The sequence below is a fragment of the Gopherus evgoodei genome, chromosome 1, assembly GCF_007399415.2.
Source record: "Gopherus evgoodei ecotype Sinaloan lineage chromosome 1, rGopEvg1_v1.p, whole genome shotgun sequence".
NCBI classification, from domain to species: Eukaryota; Metazoa; Chordata; order Testudines; family Testudinidae; genus Gopherus; species Gopherus evgoodei.
In genome coordinates this window covers 190,623,584-190,643,245 of record NC_044322.1, presented here as the reverse complement: position 1 = coordinate 190,643,245, position 19,662 = coordinate 190,623,584, and the positions used below count along the sequence as shown (strand labels likewise).

Sequence of the window (19,662 nt, the reverse complement as noted above, 5' to 3'; positions counted from 1 at the left end):
AATATGTTGCACTCATAGGCGCCGACTTCCCCTCTGCGCATGGGTGCTCAACCCCCCTCCCGGCCCCGGTCCTGCCCCACGCCATCCCCATTCCACCCCTTCTCCAACGTCCTTGCCCCCTTCCTGTCCCCATTCCACCCCCTTTCCCCAAGTCCCTGCCCCGCCCCAACTCCTCCCCTGAGCATGAGCTGCATCTCCGCTCCTCCCCCTCCTGGAAAGTCCTAAGCACCACCAAATAACTGTTCGGCAGCAGGAAGCGCTGGGAGGGAGAGAGAGGAACGGGGACCTGGCGTGCTGGCAGGGGGATAAGAAGGCGAGGAGGGGGGAGTTTGGCTTCCGGTGGGTGCAGAGCACCCACTAATTTTTCCCCATGGGTGCTCCAGCCCCAGAGCAACCACAGATTTGGCACCTATGGTTGCACTTTGGTAGCAGCTTTTGTTTAATGATCTCCAAGTATTGCAAACACTAATTAATTGAGGCTGACAACCCCCCACACATGTGAGGAAATAAGCATCATGTCTGTTTTAGAACTAATTAAACGAAGGTACAAAAGGTAAGTAAATTTGCCAAGGACAACTTGGATGTGTGCTTGTAAGTGAACTGGTAGTCAGGAATAAAGCCAGAGAGCCCTGGGTCTCTGTGTATACCACTAGACCACATTCCCTCTGTAAACAAAGTAGCTTTCTGCTGATTAATAATTATATTTCACCCTTTTTGGGGAAAAATAATATTATCTAAAGAGTAATGATACTTTAAACCATTCTAGCAGGAATTATAGCTGTAGGAACAATTCTGGGCTAAACTCTGCTTTCGCTTACACAAACATAAATCTAGAATAAGTGCTTTGAAGGGAATGAATACCACTGATGTAACTGAAAGCAGAACTTGGCCTAACCAGTATACAACAACTTCATTTTGAGAAATGTCTTTCAAACAAACAGTGTCCTCATATACATTGCAAAGCTCAGTAATTTCTCTATCCCTCAGCTAGCGAGAGGTAAAGGCAATGGAGAAATTGCTATCAGGGGAGGTTTGTAATGAGCTGGATGTTTCAGGGGACTGAAACACAGAAAGGCTGCTTCAGATGAGTGGAGCTGCACATTACTCTGCTCTCACACCAATAGTTATACAGCTGAGTGACGCGACAAAGAGGAGGCTGACAGTAGACAAGAAGAGGAAGCAGAGACTGGAGTAGAGAGAGCTCATTTCTGAAACTAATTATATTGTTGTAGCCTCCAAGATATAGTCAAGTACTATACTGAGGATCACTTATAGGAATAGATAGACTACGCTCTTCCTGTGCAGACAAAGAGGACATACAAAGACAAAGGGGGCGCGGGGGTGTGGGGGGTAGGATATAGCCTAGTGGTCAGAGTGACGGTATGCATGTAACTTATTAGCTTTAAGTGCCAATGTTAAGCTTAGTCTATAGAGAGTTTTTAAAACAAGGAAGATCTTTTTGAAATACCTTCGAACAGCTCAAGGGAGCTGATAGCAGAGCTAAGGATCTGGCTGCTAGTGACTGATTTTCAGAGGTGTCAGATACCTACAACTCCCAGTGACTTCAACTCGAGTTCTGTGTTCTCAGGACCTCTGCAATCAGGCCCTACACTAGTTGTGTCAAATTGGGCACCCAAAATTAGTGGTACCTCTTGAGAATGTGGGCCTAAACACTTTAAACTTACTTTGGGGCACTTCTAATGATGCATCAGGGCTCAATAATCTTCCTATGCAAACAAGTCCACAATGACTGAGTGAAATGTGATCTGAGGAGAACAGTAGGAGCCAGCAACTCGTGAGTTCTAATCCAGCCTCTGACATGGATTCCTACTGTAGCCTTGAGAAAAGTCACTTATCCTTTGTTTCTTAGTTAACCCACCTATAAAATAATTCATTCTCACAACCCGCCTCTAAAGGTAGAAATTAATGTTCTTAAAATGCTTTGAAATGTATTATAACTAAACAGTTACAGTACTTTCCTAGTGGGTACTTTAAACCATAAAATTTCCTTTTGTTGACAGAAAGCCCAAGTACTGAATGGAGACTAAAATTTCCTCTCCCCAGAAACAGGATCTCCAGGTAAAATTTGAAGCACTGGGGAGCCATGTTGCAGGAGCATCTTATGCTGTCACTGCCTGTGCTATGCATATTTAGTGGGGAATAAGGAGAACATTAGTTTCCAGGGCTATCAAGACAGCACTCTTCACCTGCACAAAATTAATTTAAAAATTATGTGTGAATAAAAAGTAGTGAAAAAATTATACTTAGGCTTCTAGAGAGCATAAGAAACAATGTTAAGTTGCAGAGAGTGGGGTGGAGTAAATGCAGTATGGTAGGAGCCTTTAACTAGATGATTGTATTACTTGTTGGGTTTTCTTTCCCATGAGCTGCTTGACAAAAAAGTGTCCCTAAAGGTTTCAATCTTACCTTGTGGGAATCTACAGACTAAAAACCAGATTGCTTGACTAGCAAAGCTGCTACAAATTATGCTCCAAATCACCTAAAAAGGAACAGAAAGTATGCATCTGTGAAGAGCTCTCTTGGTGAATTTGGTTTCAGGTCACATGATATATCTCTATCTATCTATATATCAGGGCTTGATGTCAAATGGGTTGGACATCCCTAGCAATCAGCTTAAATACCTTGGAGGACACTATGGCCTTAGGTTGAGAATGGAGATGAGGTGCAAGGTATTTAAGCTGTTTGGGACAGGGACTGCCTTTTTGTTCTGTGTTTGTACAGCATTTAGCATAATGGGGTCTTGGCCCATGACTGGGGCTCTTAGGAGCTACAGTAATACAAATAATAAATATTAATAATACTTTTTGTAAGCACCTAGAGGGTAATAAGGTTATAAAGAATAGCCAACATGGATTTGTCAAGAGCAACTCTTGCCTAACCAGCCTAATTTCCTCCTTTAACAAGGTTACTGGCCTAGTGGATGGGGGGGAAGCTGTAGATGTGATTTATCTTGAGTTTAGTAAGGCTTTTGACACAGTCCCACATGACAATCTCATAAGCAAACTAGGGATATGTGGTCTAGAGGAAAATACTATAAGATGGTTCCTCTGTTACATTCTGAGGCACAGTCCAGACCAGAGAGGGGTTGTGTCACCACCTCCCTGAAACCTTGGGTGCCTCACAATGCTTTGCTGCAGTAGCTCTCAATTTGGGCTGCTCACAAACAGCCAAACACCATTCAGGTCACACCCTGAGTGTCTGTCTATAGCGACAGCCCTGGTCCCCAGCAACACACCAGCCACACTCTGGCTTCCAGCAGCCTTGTTTACTACTATCAGGGTGACCCGAACATACTCACAATCCCAAATATTCCCCCAAATATGTGTTCTGTACTATCTAGCCCTGTCCTGGACAGTTCGGATATTATAGGTCCGTTGCCCATGTTAAGGGGTCAATATCCAGCAGCCTGCTACTTTAAACAGAGTTACCAAAAAACTCAGTTTAAACACAGCACTGGATTAGTTTTGATTAAAAATAAAACAAGTTTAACTACAAAGAGATCTTAAGTGAATACAGGTACAAGGCATTAAAGTCAGAAATGGTTACAATAGAAATAAAGATAAAATGCTTTCTAGCAGCCAAAACTTAACAAACTAGACTTGGTTCAAGGTAAAATCTTTACAACATGCTTCCAGCAACACTGCTAACCAAATTGTCATGTCAGGGTCCCTCCCAATATCAAAAGGTTGGTTCCTTTGTCTTCTTAGGTAAAAGAGAGAGATCGGTCCTGGGGTATTTTTGCCCCTCAATTTTATAGTCCAGTCACCTCTTGAAATGCATTATCTTGAGAGTTACCCCTAAATAAAGTTCCTTCCCACTATGAGAATGAAGAAATGGAATCTCATAGTGAAAGAAGTTGCATGTTGTTGTTTGCTAAAATGCAGATCCATCTGTTCTTGAACCCTCCCCTTTGTTGCCAAAGAATGGTGCTTGACAGGCAAGTGCCAATCAACATTGATGACACCTGGCTAGAGGTTTTAGCATGTCTTTGTCTTTGAGGAACAGGTTTACTCCCTTCCCAGACTTGTCTGGTAAACACGTTAGTCATAATTTCAGCATATGTATATAATCTTACATATAATGTTGCTACACACATTTCACCATGATATTATTGACCAACAAATTATTAGTTTTCAAATGATACCTCACAAGGCAAATTTTGTACAAAGATTATTACAATAGTGTGTAGGGTATGAATAGAGGGGATGCATTTAGTCACAATGGGTGCACAACTGAGTGAAATATTGTACTCAAAAAGTAGTTATCAATGGTTCACTGTCAAACTGGGAGGGGCGTATCTAGTAGGCTCCCGCAGGAATCAGTCCTGGGTCTGGTATTATTCAATATTTCATTAATGACTTAGATAATGGAGTAGAGAGTATGCTTATAAAACTTGAAGATAACACCAAGCTGGAAAGTGTTTCAAGCACTTTGGAGGACAGGATTAGAATTCAAAATGACCTTGCCAAATTGGAGAATTGGTCTGAATTCAGCAAGATGAAATTAAATAAAGACAAGTGCAAAGTACTTCACTTAAGAAGGAAAAATCAAAGGCACAACTACAAAATGGGGGATAACTGGCTAGGTGGTAGTGCTGCTGAAAAAGATGTATGGGTTATAGTGGCTCACAAATTGAATAAGAGTCAACAAAATGTGAGACAGCTGCCAAAAAGGCTAATATGATTCTGGGGTGTATTAACAGCAGTGTCATATGTAAGACACAGGAGGCAACGGTACTGCTCTATCAGTACTAGTGAGGCCTCAGCTGGAGTACTGTGTTCAGTTCTGGGCATCACACTTTAGGTAAGATGTGGACAAATGGGAGAGAGTCCAGAGGAGAGCAACAAAAATGATCTAGTATTTAGAAAACCTGACCTATGGGGAATGGTTAAAAAAACTGGTATATTTAACACTGACAAAAGAAGGATGGGGTAAGGGGTGACCTGATAACATCTTTGGATATGCTGAGGAGTGTTATAAAGAGGACTATCATCAATTGTTCTCCATGTCCACTGAAGAGAGGACAAGAAGGAATGGGCTTAATCTGCAGCAAGGAAAATATAGGTTATATATTAGAAAAAAAATTCTAACTATAAGGATAGATAAACTCTGGATTAGGCTTCCAAGGGAGGTTTGGGAATCCCCATCCTTGGAAGTTTTTAAAAACAGGTTGGACAGACACCTATCAGGGATGGTCTAGGTTTACTTCGTCCTGTCACAGCACAGGGAAGTGGACTAGATGACTTCTTGAGATCCCTTCCAGCCCTGCATTTCTATGATTTCATGATACTTCGGCTCTGGTGTGGGACTGCAGTAAAGATGCTGTTTCCATTCCGTACTAGTGAAGGTTTTGTATATTATCATCATGTGTTCTGCTACCTCCCACTCAGCTCTGTTCAGTGATGCAGGGGCCTTCTCACTTTTCTTCCTGTTTTTCTGAACACTGTTATAATTATTGAGTGAATAGCTTGAACTTGAGTGGAGGTTTGCATTGACAACCCCCCTACCCTACAGGGGAAAAAGACTTCGGAAGAGATTGTGTTCTTTACAGGGTGGGTCTTTATTACTCTGGGACCTGTTGGATTAGCCACTTATTCTTTTTTTTTTTTTAAATAGAGTATAAAAAAAACCCAACTATTACACTGTGTGTTTCACAAGTCAAACACAGACTAATAACAGCAAGACTAAAGGTTTGAAATTCCAGGGAAACCTAGAACATAAACTCAAGGGGGGGGAAAATTCATTTTCATTAAAGTAAACATGACATCCAGCCAGAAGACATTTCAAGAGCTTGGTAACCTACAAAGATTGCTGTTATGGAAAGCAGTTGAAAAAAGGAAGACAGAGTAATACTTGATCTTTTTGCATAGGCAATAAAGAGTTCCCAGGCTTTTGTAAACTTTGTACATGTTTCTTTTCTGAGTTATATTTCCTATATGTGGGAGTTTCCAAGTCTTTAACAATCTGAGGGAGCAGGATGAAGTCATAGATACTGGCAATCATCTAATCACACCAGCTAGGTCCTCTGAGGACTGTTCCTACAAGCCAATCGTGGGCAGAGCAGCCACTAACTTCACAGGGGCTCTTCCATCACCTGAGTAAATCTATTTCTTTGAGAGGTCGTAGATAGGCTGACAGAAGAATTCTGACCTAGCAGTGTCTACTCCATGGTTTAGGTCATCTTAGCTACAACACACAGGGCATGAAGATTTTCACAGCCCTGAGCAATGTAGTTAAGCTGACCAACTTGGAAGTGTACCCGGGTCCATGGAAGCTTGCAGGATCAGACCCCTACTTGATGCTGTTGCTCCAACTCAATTCAAAATAGCTCCTGACAGTCTCTTTTTCCAGTGCTTTGTCCAATCTATTTTAAAATGTCCCAAGGGATGGGGCTTCCATTGCACTTGGATAACTATTCCAAAACATAATAGATTTTGCTGCGAGAAAACTTTGTTGCTATTAAGCCAACAACTTCCTTAATTTCATTGCATTACTGCTGTTTCAGTAAACTAAATTATTCCTTACCATGAGATCTACAGCCTTCAAATATATTTAGGCAGTTATCACTTTCCCTCTTACCATTTGGCCAAGTGACTTAATTCCATTCTCATAAGTCAATTTTTCTTGTCCTTTACATTTTGATGCTCTTCTCTGTACACCCTACATTTTGTTTACATCTTCCTGATGCTGAGGCTTCCAGAACTGAAAGCAGCAATCCAGTACACTTGTATAACTGTATTGATCAAGTATTGGTGTGCTCAGTCCTGTACAAATGTATAGATGAGTTTCCTGCCTTAAGAAGCATAGTTCTGGTACAGGTGATGCCCCAGGCACAGTTTGGAGAAGGTGAAGCAATTTTGGACTCTTGAAGAATCCTTCTAATAACTGACAGGTGTAAGGAGGGTAAGGAATTAGTTAAAGTGTGAGACAAAGCTCTGACCTTGTCTCAGTGGGTCCCACGCTTCCAGGCAGATTATGTTAGCCTCAGAGACTCACTGTGACCTTCTGCATAGTCCTTCTTTCTCTAGGGGCAAGGGTCACAGCCTACTGAGCCATTTTCATCATAAGCCAGCAAGGGAGGTGGGAAGAAGCAACCCTCGCTTGCACAGTCTCTGTGATTAATCAGTAATGGGGAGGATGGGGGAGAAAAGGGAGGGAACCCTCTACTCTGGGTTCCAGCCCAGGGACCCTAAGAGCAGCAGCCCTTGGTAGCTGACTTTGAAACAGGACAGGTACAATTCCCTGTCTCCCCATTACCTCAGGGCCTCCTTCCTTGTGCCTGATAGGATTTGTACTGCCCAGTTTCTCCAGCAGCACAGCTTCCTCCTACCACTCCTGACACACACGCCCACCTACCTGACTCACTGGGAGGCTTTTAACTAGTTTCAGCCAGACCCTGATTGGCTTCAGGTGTCCCAATCAACCTAGCTATTTCCACTGCTTTCTGGAAGGATCTTAATTGGTCCTAGGTGTCTTAATTGACCTGGAACAACTGCCATTTGCTTACCCTGGTAACAGGGATTAGTTTAGCCTTGGGCTAATATATCTGTCTCCCATTACTTTCCTATAGCCATCTAGCCTTGCCCCATCACATACTCTCCCCCCCACACACACCAGGCTGAACACCATAAAGTTAGGCAATTTGGAACACTAGGCAGTGTGCTCATGACAGACCATCAGCATTGTCATGGTGGCATCCAGCCCTGTGCTGTGTACAGAACTGAAGCAGCTGGAGAGATAAGAACCACCTGGTGACCCCTGCATTCTTTTTCTTATTCCGCTGCATCAACTGGAGAGGTGCATGGTCCGTCACAAGAGTAAATCTCTGTCCTAAGAAATAATAATACAATGTCTCCATGGCCCATTTGACAGCAAGGCATTCTCTCTCGACTACTGCGTATTTCTGTTTTCTTGGGAGCATCGTTCTGCTTGGGTAAAGGATCAGGTGTTCCTCTTCTTCCACCATTTGTGATAGAATAGCTCCCAACCCCACCTCGGAAGCATCTGTTTGTAAAATAAATTCCTTGTTAAAGTCCGGGACTATGAGTATGGGATCATTACAGAGGGCTGTCTGAAGGTATGTGAACGCCCCCTCTGCTGCGTCGGTCCACTTCACCATGTCTGGACCTCGGACCTTTACCAGGTCCATTAGGGGACTTGCCCTATGGTGCATTTAGCAGGATAAGCGGTGAGGCCAGCCTGCCTTAAGATGCGCAGTACTGCTTCAGCTTTCTCCAAGTAGGTTCCCCAGTCTGGCAGATGGATGATGATATCATTGAGGTATGCGGCTGCATAACTACTATGGGGGTGCAGCACCTTATCCATGAAGCACTGGAATATGGCTGGTGCCCCATGTAGCCCAAAAGGGAGGACGGTGTACTGGACTAGCCCCTCCGGGGCGGAGAACACTGTCTTCTCTTTAGCTTCTTTGGTCAGAGGAATCTGTCAATACCTTTAGTCAGATCCAGTGTAGTCAAGAATTTGGCACTACCCAGTCGGTCAATCAGTTTGTCGATGCATGGTATGGGGTATGCATTGAATTGGGATACTTCATTCAGTTGGTGAAAGTCATTACAGAATCTCGTGGTACTGTTAGGTTTAGGCACTAGAATGATTGGACTGGACTACTGACTATAAGATTCTTCAATAACCCCAATTCTAACATTTTCTTTACTTCGACCTTCATCTCTTCTCTTTTGGCTGCTGGGATTCGGTAGGGTCTCAATATTAGCTTGGCTCCGGGGATCGTGTGGATATGCTGATAGGTCTCAGTCATCTGCACTGGTTTCATAGAGAACACATCTCGGTTGCGATTAATCATGTCAGCTGCCTTGATCTTTTGGATCGGCATCAAGTCGGCTGATATCCTCACTTGCTCATGTAAGCAAGGGGAAGGATGACTAAGCATGTCTCTCGATCATGCCAAGGTTTTAGAAGATTGATGTTGTAAATTTACTCCGGTTTCCGGTGGCCTGGCTGCCACATCTTATAGTTCACCTCCCCCATGGCTTCGATCACTTCGTAGGGTCCCTGCCACTGGGACAACAGTTTACTTTCTGCTGTGGGTACCAGCACCTGATCCCCTGGTTGGGACTATCGAAGCTTTGCTTGGTGGTTAAATGGGTTCATTGGGTCTCCTGTGCTCTCTCTAAATGGATGTAACTTGGGCTATATGAGCCCTCATCTGCAGTACATGCTTGACTATGTTTCTTCTGGGATTTGGCTGCTCTTTCCAGGCTTCTTTGGCTATATCCAATATGCCCCAGGGTGGCACCCGTATAGTAGTTCGAATGGAGAGAAACCTGTGGAGGCTTGTGGGACCTCCCTGATGACAAACATGAGGTAAGGCAATAGGGTATCCCAGTCTTTCCCATCCCGGCTCAGCACTTTCCTGATCATGGCCTTGAGAGTCCTACTGAATCTTTCCACAAAGCCATCTGTTTGTGGGTGGTATACAGAGGTCCATAGGGATTATACATGGAGCAACGAACAGAGATCTTTCATCAGCTTGGACATGAAAGGTGTCCCTTGATCAGTCAATATCTCTTTGGGTAGCCCAAGACGGGCAAACATCTGTACTAGCTCCTTAGCTATTGTCTTGGAAGCTGTGTTGCGTAGGGGAACAGCTTCTGGGTACTGGGTTACATAGTCCAGTACAACATGCACATGTTGGTGGTCCTGAGCTGTCTTCTCTAGGGGCCCTACCAGATCCATGGCTATGCATTCAATGGTACCTCTATTATTGGAAGAGGTATCAAAGGGGCCCGCAAGTGTGGGCGAGGGCTATGTAGTTGACACTCTGAACAAGAGGTGCAGTATTGCCAGACTTGTTCATGTATTCCTGGCCAGAAGAACCTCCTCAGGATCCATGCCTGGGTTTTCTCTACCCCTAGGTGTCCTCCAAACAGGTGATTGTGGGCAAGGCTCAATATGGTGTGACGGTGCCCCCCATAAGGCTTTATGGAATATGCTTATGAATGTATATATATGACATAACTGGAATATGTTTTAGGCTACATATGCCATGTAACATGTCTATGTAAAGGTCATGATCTACTGAATGTATTCATCCTATTTGTATCCATGTATCATTTTTGTATAAGTTATGAATATTGACTGTGTACTGGCTTGATTTTAACTAGCCCAGTAGGGCATTTTGTCAGCTTCTTGAGAAAAGTGCCCAATCAAAAACCATTTAATCCAACAATTAACTTGAAGATGACAATCCACATCTGAGCCTTCCCAGGAATGTGGCTTGGCTGGTAAAAACTGAGTCATGCATGGACACATGGCTTGCCCATGTGACTCCAAAACTCCATCTTGGACCTGGACTTTGCATAGGAGGGGGTCTCCACCCACCCAAGAGAGAGAGTCCATTAACCCCCTGGGAGACCCCTCCATTTTGTCTTCAGCTGTTTAAAGCTGTTTAAAGAGAGAGCCTCTCCACCCCCAAGGATATCTGAAAGGAACTGGAACAAAGGACAGTAACTACAGAGGGTGTGAGTGATTGCTGGACCCAGATTAGAAGGAGACCAGTCTGTACTAGGAAGCTTATTGAGTGAGATTTTATTTGTATTCAGTTTCTTAGACATAGACATGTGTATTCTATTTTATTTTACTTAGTAATTCACTTTGTTCTGTCTGTTACTACTTGGAACCACTTAAATCCTACTTTCTGTATTCAATAAAATTACTCTTTACTTATTAATTAACCCAGAGTATGTATTAAAACCTGGGTGGGAGAGGGGCAGGGGGAGAAACAGCTGTGCATATCTCTCTATCAGTGTTATAGAGGGCTAACAATTCATGAGTTTATCTTGTATAAGCTTTATACAGTGTAAAACAGATTTATTTGGGTTTAGACCCTATTGGGAGTTGGGCATCTGAGTGTAAGAGACAAGAACACTTCTGTAAGCTACTTTCAGTTAAGTCTGCAGATTTGGGGCAAGTAATTCAGACCCTGGGTCTTTGCTGGAGCAAACAGGCATGTCTGGCTCAGCAAGACAGGGTGCTGGGGTCCCAAGCTGGCAGGGAAAGCAGGAGCAGAAGTAGTCTTGGAACATCAGCTGACAGTTCCCAAGGGAGTTTCTGTGATTCAACCAGTCACATATGGCTTTTTGATGCTTTCGTGACACCAGAAGTTGTTGTACCTCTTGCTCCTGCATTGGCACCACCCTGTAAAGTGAGGTCCTGGACTCCAGACCTTCCCATCCACGGGTATCCCATCTATCTCGGCCATCTTTTTCCTGGCGTTATCATATCTGAGGTCCTCTGCCTGGACCAACCTGACAGTCTTTCTCCTGGGACTAATCTGCCCAAGCTCCCAGGGCTGTCTTCTCCTTCTTCCATAGGCTTGCTGCCGTCACGGCTGCGGCCGGCCTCCAGCTCACCTTCCGTGGTGGTAGTTTCTCTGTTGGCTGCTCATGTCCATCTGCCTACTAAGGCAGTCTTATGGCCCTGGGTCAGGATCCAGGTTCCCAAGGCCTTCCTTTCTTTTTTTTTTTTTTGTCTTCCAGGTCTTTTAGGGAGATGAGAACAGATCATAAGAAATCTCAGCAAACAAACATCAGGGGTTGACGTTCCCCTGGCGACGAGTCACTGCCCTCAGGGTCCCCACCTCCCTCCAGCCTCTCCAGGGGGAGTAAATTATCAAACCCTGGATAGTCCCTCCCAATGACTACAATATATGAGAGTTTAGGAACTATGCCCACTGTCACCTCAGTGGGGTTCCCCTGAACCTCTATCTCCACCGGGATGGTGGGGTAATGGCTCCATGCATGCACGTCACTGCTAGGTGTTTACCAGCTTACCCAATATGAAGATGATAGCACTCTCAGAGTCCACAAGCACTGTAGTCTCTGCTCCGTTTATCCTCACCAGCCTGGTGTAGTTATGCAGGGCTAATGCAACCCCTGTGAGGTGGAAAAAGGAGCATGGGACCTCCCAATCCCTCAGGTTACATTGCATAGGCTCATAGGTGCTGGGACACTGTGCTGCTGTGTGTCCCCACTCCCCACATGCAGAACATCTATAATTACTTCTAGTCATTCCCCCATCACATGGGTTAGGGGGTTTAGTCCTAGGGTTCCCCCAACTCAGGCCATTCCTGACCTTCTGGGGTTCCTGCTGGTTTTCAGCTCCCTCCTTCTTCCACCTAGGACTCCCCAGGGGTTTCGCTGCCCACCCTTCCAGGGTTGGGGTTGGGTGCTTGCTTCGAAAGGGGCCTTCCTTGGGTAGTTGGGTCAATTCCCTGGCTGTCATCCACCTTTCTACCAGCATGATCATCTTGTTGTAGGTGGACGGATCGTTCTGGCCTACCCATTTGCGGATATCTGGTGGCAGTCCCCGCATGTAATGGTCCATGACCAGGGTCTCCAAAATCTCCTCCAGGCTGCACACCCTGGGCTGTAACCACTTCCGCGCGAGGTGCATGAGGTCGAATAGCTAGGACCTCAGAGGTTTGTTCTCCTGGTATTTCCACTCATGGAACCTTTGGGTTCGTACCGCGGCCATCATCCCTGACTGTGCTAGGATCTCTCCCTTCGGCCGGGTATAGTCAGTGACGTCTGTGGCTGGCAAGTCAAAGTCGGCCTTCTGGGCCTCTCCACACAAAAAAGGGGTGAGAATGCTGCCCCACTGCTCCTGGGGCCATGCCTCACGCTGAACAGTCCTTTCGAATGAGAGGAGATATGCCTCGACGCCTTTACAGCAGTTGAGAGTCTTAGCCATTTCACAGTGTGGGGACAGTGTGTGATCCACTCTGTTTAGAAAGCACTTTGCCCATCTAGATCACCTTTAATCCAAGGAAATCAAAGTACTAATATTAAACAAATTGTGTTGCAAAGGCAACTATGGTATTATCTCGAACAGCCCACATGTTGTGGCCAGCATAGCCACTGAGTTACCTTTTTCAGCACCTGTTAGTCAATGACAAGGACAACCAGAGAGTAGCTTGTAACAAGACATGCTCTGATCAAGAACCATAATGTTGTTACTTAAACAGCATTTTTGTTGCTACTTAGAACAATAGTTCTAAAACTGGAGACTATTGTCCAAAGGACAAGTACCACCATGGAATTACCTTGTACAACATCAGTGCACTTCCTTCCAATTGTAAAGACTGCCATGAAGCTAAAGCTGGAGAAACCTCTTCCTTTGTTCAGTAGAGGACACCCATAGCTATTTTATAGTATATTTACCAAGGGCCAAATTCTGCTCCATTACACCCATTAAATCCTTTCAGTGAAGCTATATGCATGTAAGTGAAAATAATTTGGTCCAGTTCTATTTAGTTGACAATATCAGGAAAGATAACCCTGTTGCAATTCCTGCTGGCAGTATTATTGCATCTCTATGTTGCCTGTGCTGGCAATAAGATTTTACAAAGATATAGGCTGGAAAATTGTTAACGTAAAAGCATTCCTTGGATGAGGCTCCTAGCTGGTGGATCAGTTGAGCCCTGCATTGATTGACTTTGGAAGGCCCTGGACTAATAGCCGAAAGATGAGACTAAATAATGACTCAGTAATATAACCCAAGTAACTAAGTAAAAATAGCCCTTCTTAAACAATATACATGCTCCCTGTGGACCAAATTCCACCCTAGCTTAAGCAGGCAGTGTTCACATTGCAGTAAATGGAAGATCTCCCATCATCTCAGTGCTGAATGTGGTTGTCCTCAAGTCACATCTGCTGACTTGACAGACCAGAACAAGCTTTCACTCTGCAGAGCTAAGGCAGCTGCGAGAGAGTGAGCTGGCCCTGTCATTAGAATAGACTCTTACATTCTGCATACACAGTCTTTATTATTGCTGGAGATCCCAGATTGCAGGGCTGGTAGTTCAAACCTCCTCCCCCACTGCCTCATGCACTCAACTGTCATTGGAATTGTGAAGCAAGAACACAGGATCTCACACACACACGCACGCCTTCCCCCAACTATCATTGGTATTGTGACTTGCACACACAGGATCATCCAAGGGGAAATAATTTTGCACTATTTGACAAAATTACAGGCTGATGCCCTACTTAGCACTGATCCCATCACTTCCATGAGGAAGGGTAACAGGATTTCCTAGACCCACATGAACAGTATGTATAAAGCAAGCTGACTTTTCCCCTTCTCCACTCTCCAGACACACAGGTGCCTGGAATGTGGTGAGCTGATGTACTCACTCACTAAAGTGTACTATGCTGCTCAACCACAACACTTTCAGCCTATTAAAAAGTGGTGATGGGCTGGGGAAGAGTGACTTGTCCAATCCTTGGCTCAGGAGGCTGATAGGATTATACTGGGGCTGGTTGGAAAACAATAATTTTGTTTCGTGAAAAATAAAATCCCTGCGGTTTAAAAAATTGCTTTAGTTTCTCATCAGAATGAAAATGAGACTTTTAGGGTATGTCTACACTTTGAGCCGTGGTTGTAATTCCCAATTCAAGGAGACGTACCTGTGCTAGCTCTAATTGAGCTAGTGCACTAAAAAACTGAACTAGCCACCCTGCACTAAAAAATACTCTGCACTAAATACCCTGCACTAAAAAATTGAGCTAGCCACCCTGGGTACATGCCTCATGTCTCGGACGAGAGCGTACTCAGGGTGCCAAGCCCCTCCTGCTGCTCACGCAGTAGCTATGCTCTTATTTTTAGCATGCTAGCTTTGATAAGAGCTAGCATGGGTATATCTTCCTGAGCTGGGAATTACATCCCCACTTTGAAATGTAAACATGCCCTAAGAGAGTACCACCAGCCAGAATAACCAATTGCCTAGTGGTTAGAGCTATCACCTGAGCTGCAGGAAACGCACATTTAAGTCCTTGCTCTACCTGATGCTGAATAATTATTAGTAGGGACAGAATAACTGCTTCTGCAGCGGTGTTTGGGCTTGGAGAGAGGGCTTTAGTCCCCTGGATTTTTAGTATAATATAGTAATGGTAGACTAGAGCTCAGTGCTATGCTCTGCCACAGTCTGTCTGAATGTGCTGTTAAATAGGAAGGTAAGTCTGTCTGTATTCCCTTCAGAGGGAGCCACTGTGTTGGACTCTGATGATGAGTCTGACAGCTCATGTGGGAGGAAAGGGGAACAGAGGGCTGAGAGAATCTTCCTTTCACTCCTCTGCTTCTCCCCACTATCTCACCTATTGGGACTAGGGTATAGGCCACCATGGGTTCTTGTGGCAGTAGCAGAAGTAAGGAGTTGATGTCATTCTCACACTCAATGCCCCACCTGTATCAGGTGAGAACCCATAGCCCAGCAGCTCCTGTACACGCCTCCTGTGGAGGATGCCCCAAAGCAGAGAGAACACAGGCTGTGGGACAGGGAACCCATTCAGTACCACAGCCATGTAGCCACAGAAATGAAGTGGCCAAATGAGCTACCAAAGGAGCAGAGTACTTTTTTGCTCTCCTCCCTGGCAAAATGAGAACCCATCAGGAGTCAGCTTCCTGGAGGGAGATAGGAATACAGACACCAACAGGAGGAGAAATGAAACCTGCTGAGGGATACAGAGAAGGGAGAGGTAAATGTCCCCAAAATAAAGTTGTCAGCTGCAGTCCCACTGTTCAGAGAAAATAAGAACCACTTTTCACCTTAGTCTAGAAAACAAACTGAAGCTCAGAGACTTGGATTGCTTCCGCCTACCTTATTTGTAACTTTCACGTGCCTCTGTGCTACCAGTCTCCAGCATAAGGGTGGCAGGGAAAATGCCATAACAATAATCTACTTAACCAGCAGTAGGAGGTAGTTCCACAAGAGGCCTAATCTCACAAGGTTTCCAGCTGAGTTTCATAAAGTTCAGAGGCTCTTACAGTTCCACAATGCATTTGAACTTGAGGCTGCTTATTCAGACCAAACTCCAAACCTTCTGAGGTAATTACAAACTAACAGGGCTGCATGTTTCCCCTACTCCCAATTCTGTGGGTCCTGGGGAGAAAATATAGTGAATGTTCTCCTGAGGGAAGTTTGGCTTTCAGTATTGCTAATCCCAAGTGTTTTACATTTTAGTTCTTTTTATTTGCAATCTGCAGGTGGAGCCTTTTAGGAGTCACACTTTCAAGCTTTGGTCTTCAGCCATGAAGGCTAGAAGCTTATTTTTAAAAAATGAAAGATGAAATTTTTAGGTTAAACCTGACTCCAGGAGCGAGGGCATTAAGAAAAACAAAATATCATGAAACTCACAGTAAAACCATAGGAACTGGCAACCTTGGACTTCGCTGTATTCTCCCTTACTTGGGGTGCTAACCCATCTTTGTTTGTAAAACAGCTGACCTAACTAAATGCTCAATATGTTCCTGATGGCAGACTAGATAAGATTCTAGCTACAAAACACAAAGAAAAACAGCAGCAATAAAACCACACAAGGCAAGTGAGCCCTGGCTATTTTTCTTCTAAAGGTTCTGGAGATCTGATGGAAATGGCAATCATCTGGAGATAGCCCATGTCATTCTGTAGTGCTGGTAATCATCATCTGTCCCATTAGCGTGAAAAGCTTGCCAATTATACCAGTTACAGAGCACATAACTGCTCTGCACTCTGCAACTGAAGCAAACTGCCTGGCAAAGGGGGAAAATGACAGAACTTCTTGTTCCTGTTGCACCGATGCATAAAGCATGGATCTTGCAGACAAAAGTCTGTATCTACCACTATATTCTGACCCAGCTGTCTGCGAAATGCTCTAATGAGGGAGAAGCAGACTGAGAAGGGACCTGGGAATTCCTGAGTCTTTGAGCCTGCCTCTGCCACTGGCTTCATATGTGGCCTAATACCTGTGTACCATATTAACTTCTCTTCCAGTGGTTTGAGAGACTTAGTTCATGATTTGTAAAATGTTTTTGAAGATGAAAGGTGCTGTTAAATGTTAAATATAATAACTAAAAGGAGATGTGATGGTCTACAAATGGTTGGAGCCAAGTACAAATGTAGGCAGGACAATAATTTATGGTGGTAAAAAGTAGATAGCTAGGAGTAATGGGAAAAATCAAGAGAAGGAAAATCTTAGATTAAATCTGAGGAAGAACTTCCTGATAATGAGATCTAGTAGGCTTTGTGTGTCTCCCAAAGGAAGTGGAAGCCACATTTCTTGTGACTTTTAAAACACAACTGCATGAAACACTAGAAAATACATTGTCCCGTGTTGGTGGAGAATGGATTAGATGCGACCTAATGTCTGCTCCCGCTCTAAGTATTAGTCTGCCCGTAAGCATGTGACTTCCTGCATAGTAAGTACTTTTTATATTATATTTTCTACTAGCCCCTGAATTTCACGAGTGTCTGGCTTTATACATTTTCAGTTTTCTAGCAGGCTGAGAATCACCCCTGGATAACCTTTAGTCTGTTTCTTTTGCTTATGAGACAAACAACAAAGCCCCTTCTCAGACAGAAGACATCACAGGATGCTGTACAATGAAAGTCGATAAAACTAACTGTAACTTAAGGACAGTTAATGACCCAGGCTTGGTTCTATCAAATCCACAACCCCATAGGAATCCACTTAATTTGTGACCCCTGCAACATGGCTCATCTTGAGTTGGTGTGATCACTGCTTGATTCTGCTCCACACATAAAACCTGGGTGACCAAAGGTCTGACTGCCTTTTGAGGACTTTCTACTGAAGATGCCTGCTCTTTAACCTGTGCCTTTAGGGCATCCCAGCATGCAGAGGAGCTGGTTTAGCAACTGGGAGTTATCAGAACTCCCTAGGTGAGCTGCACAGTGGAAATATTCAGAGAAAAATTATGGAGGTGCCCAAGGAACACTGTTCCTATTCTTGCTGTGTGTCTCCTGTGCTCAGAGCCACTTCACCACTAGGACTGGGGCCTAATGCAAAACTTATTTCCCCAGAAAGAATACAATAAGGTACTTAGCAAGATCTGTAATTGCAGAGGAATGAATGAGAAAATCTTTTGTCATTGTTAGAATTGTCAGAACTTCAAATCTCTCTATATTCTATGCCCAAATTAATAACAATAAATACTACTTTACTCTTCTATGGCAACTTTCATCTGAGGCTCTGAAAGTGCTTTAAAAACTCTAGTGAATTCAGCCTCATACCATCCCTGGGAGCAAGGGGAGCACTATCACCCCCATTTTGCATTACTGGAAACTCAGGCACAGAGGGGTGAAGCCCTGTGCTCGGTCATGCTGCAAGTCAGTGGCAGAGTTTGGAATAAAACTCTGGAATCTTGACCCATATCTCTGTACTCCCACCATCAGACCATGCTCCCTGCGTTCCCTGGGACAAGATTGGGGGTGCAATGAAAAGTACAAGAAATTCTTAAATATATGGTATGAATTTTTTTTGCATAAACAAGGTTTCTTATGTCCACTGCTTCCTGAATCAAAAAGCTCTGATTTCGACAATGAAAGTGAGATTGCAAGATCCACAAGGGACAGAAGGAACATTGGGGTCTAAAATAAAAGACATTCCTGCAAAGGGGCAGCTGAGATGTATGGCTACTACTACCCCAATGAAGCCTGAAGTTTCAACTCTATCAGCTAGTTCCTCCTCCTGTGCCCAATTTTATAACTGAGTGTTTGAATCATGCTTCAAAATGATGCAGGCCCTTGAAGGTTACTGCCTTCTTCAACTCAGGGGAAGAGGCTCAAAAGTGAATGATACTCCACATTCCTCCCCTATATTCACATGCTCTCTTCTTCTATCCCTCCCCCAACTTTAGAATAACTCTGTGCATGAAGTTCCAAGGGGTCATTTACAGCTTAATACAGCAAATTGAAATTATTACTTGCACCTAGTGGGAAAGTGCCATGTAAAGATGGAGCTAATTCATTCTGAACTGCTGGGGCAAGCAAGTCAGCAAAGTAACGCGCGGCTACTGAAATAAATTTTTTACCTCCATATCCTGCAAGTGAAGGGTGTCCTCAGGACAGTCGTTCTTCCCCACCCTTTCCCCACTTAGCTGTGGAAAGTTTCTGCTCAGCAGAGTAAGAACACACTGCTGAGCAGCGTATAATATAATATCCAAGCCCCAGCTCAGCTTGAGAACTGACAGAGCCCAGTGAGCAGCCCTGCACTAGAGAACAAGGAAGGAGGGAGGGTGGTTGAGAGGAAGGGAGGGTGGGGAGTGGTGGGGGAGGCAAAGCAATCAGGGTTTAAATTTAGACACAAATCTAAACAGATACTGTCCTTCCCAGAGTGCAGGGCTCAAGAGAAAGCTAGTTGCAAACTCTGCTGCTCTGCCCAAACATGGGGGCACTAAGTGTGTATTTCCTCTGTATCTCTCCCTTTTTTTCTCTTCTGTCCATAGTCCCACCATAATTTTCTTTTTTTTTCTTTTCTTTCTTCTTCTTTTCCCCCCTACATCTGCATTCTTCTCCTCCTCTGTTTGTCGTTATTCTCCCTCTCTGGGTCTGCAGAATTTTCCTTCTTGCTGTATTTGTGGTTCTTTTCCTTTTGATGCAGCCGTTCCTTCTGTCTTTTTCTTCTCCTCTTTCAACTTCTGACCTTTTTAATCTGTAGCAGGTGAGAAGATTTTAACTGACACTTGGGATGGGCATGGGGAACATAAGAGGAGCAGATATCATATCATTATTATTTTGTAAGGATGAAGGCTTCACAGTGGTAGGTACTGTACAAACACAGAATAAAAAGATGGTCCCAACTGGAGATGTAAATTGCTAAGTCTGAA

At 44.2% G+C, this 19,662-nt stretch overlaps 1 protein-coding gene across 1 annotated transcript in view; it reads right to left on the bottom strand.

The window, feature by feature from the left end:
- The window catches only part of RCSD1 (RCSD domain containing 1), a 50,709-nt gene extending 31,659 nt beyond the window's left edge, over positions 1-19,050 (bottom strand). Inside the window, exon 1 of the mRNA XM_030581123.1 lies at positions 18,868-19,050. Coding sequence (XP_030436983.1) covers positions 18,868-18,873 — 6 coding nt within the window. The 5' untranslated portion in view covers positions 18,874-19,050. The remainder of the gene's footprint in view (positions 1-18,867) is intronic.
- Between the last annotated feature and the right edge of the window lie 612 nt (positions 19,051-19,662).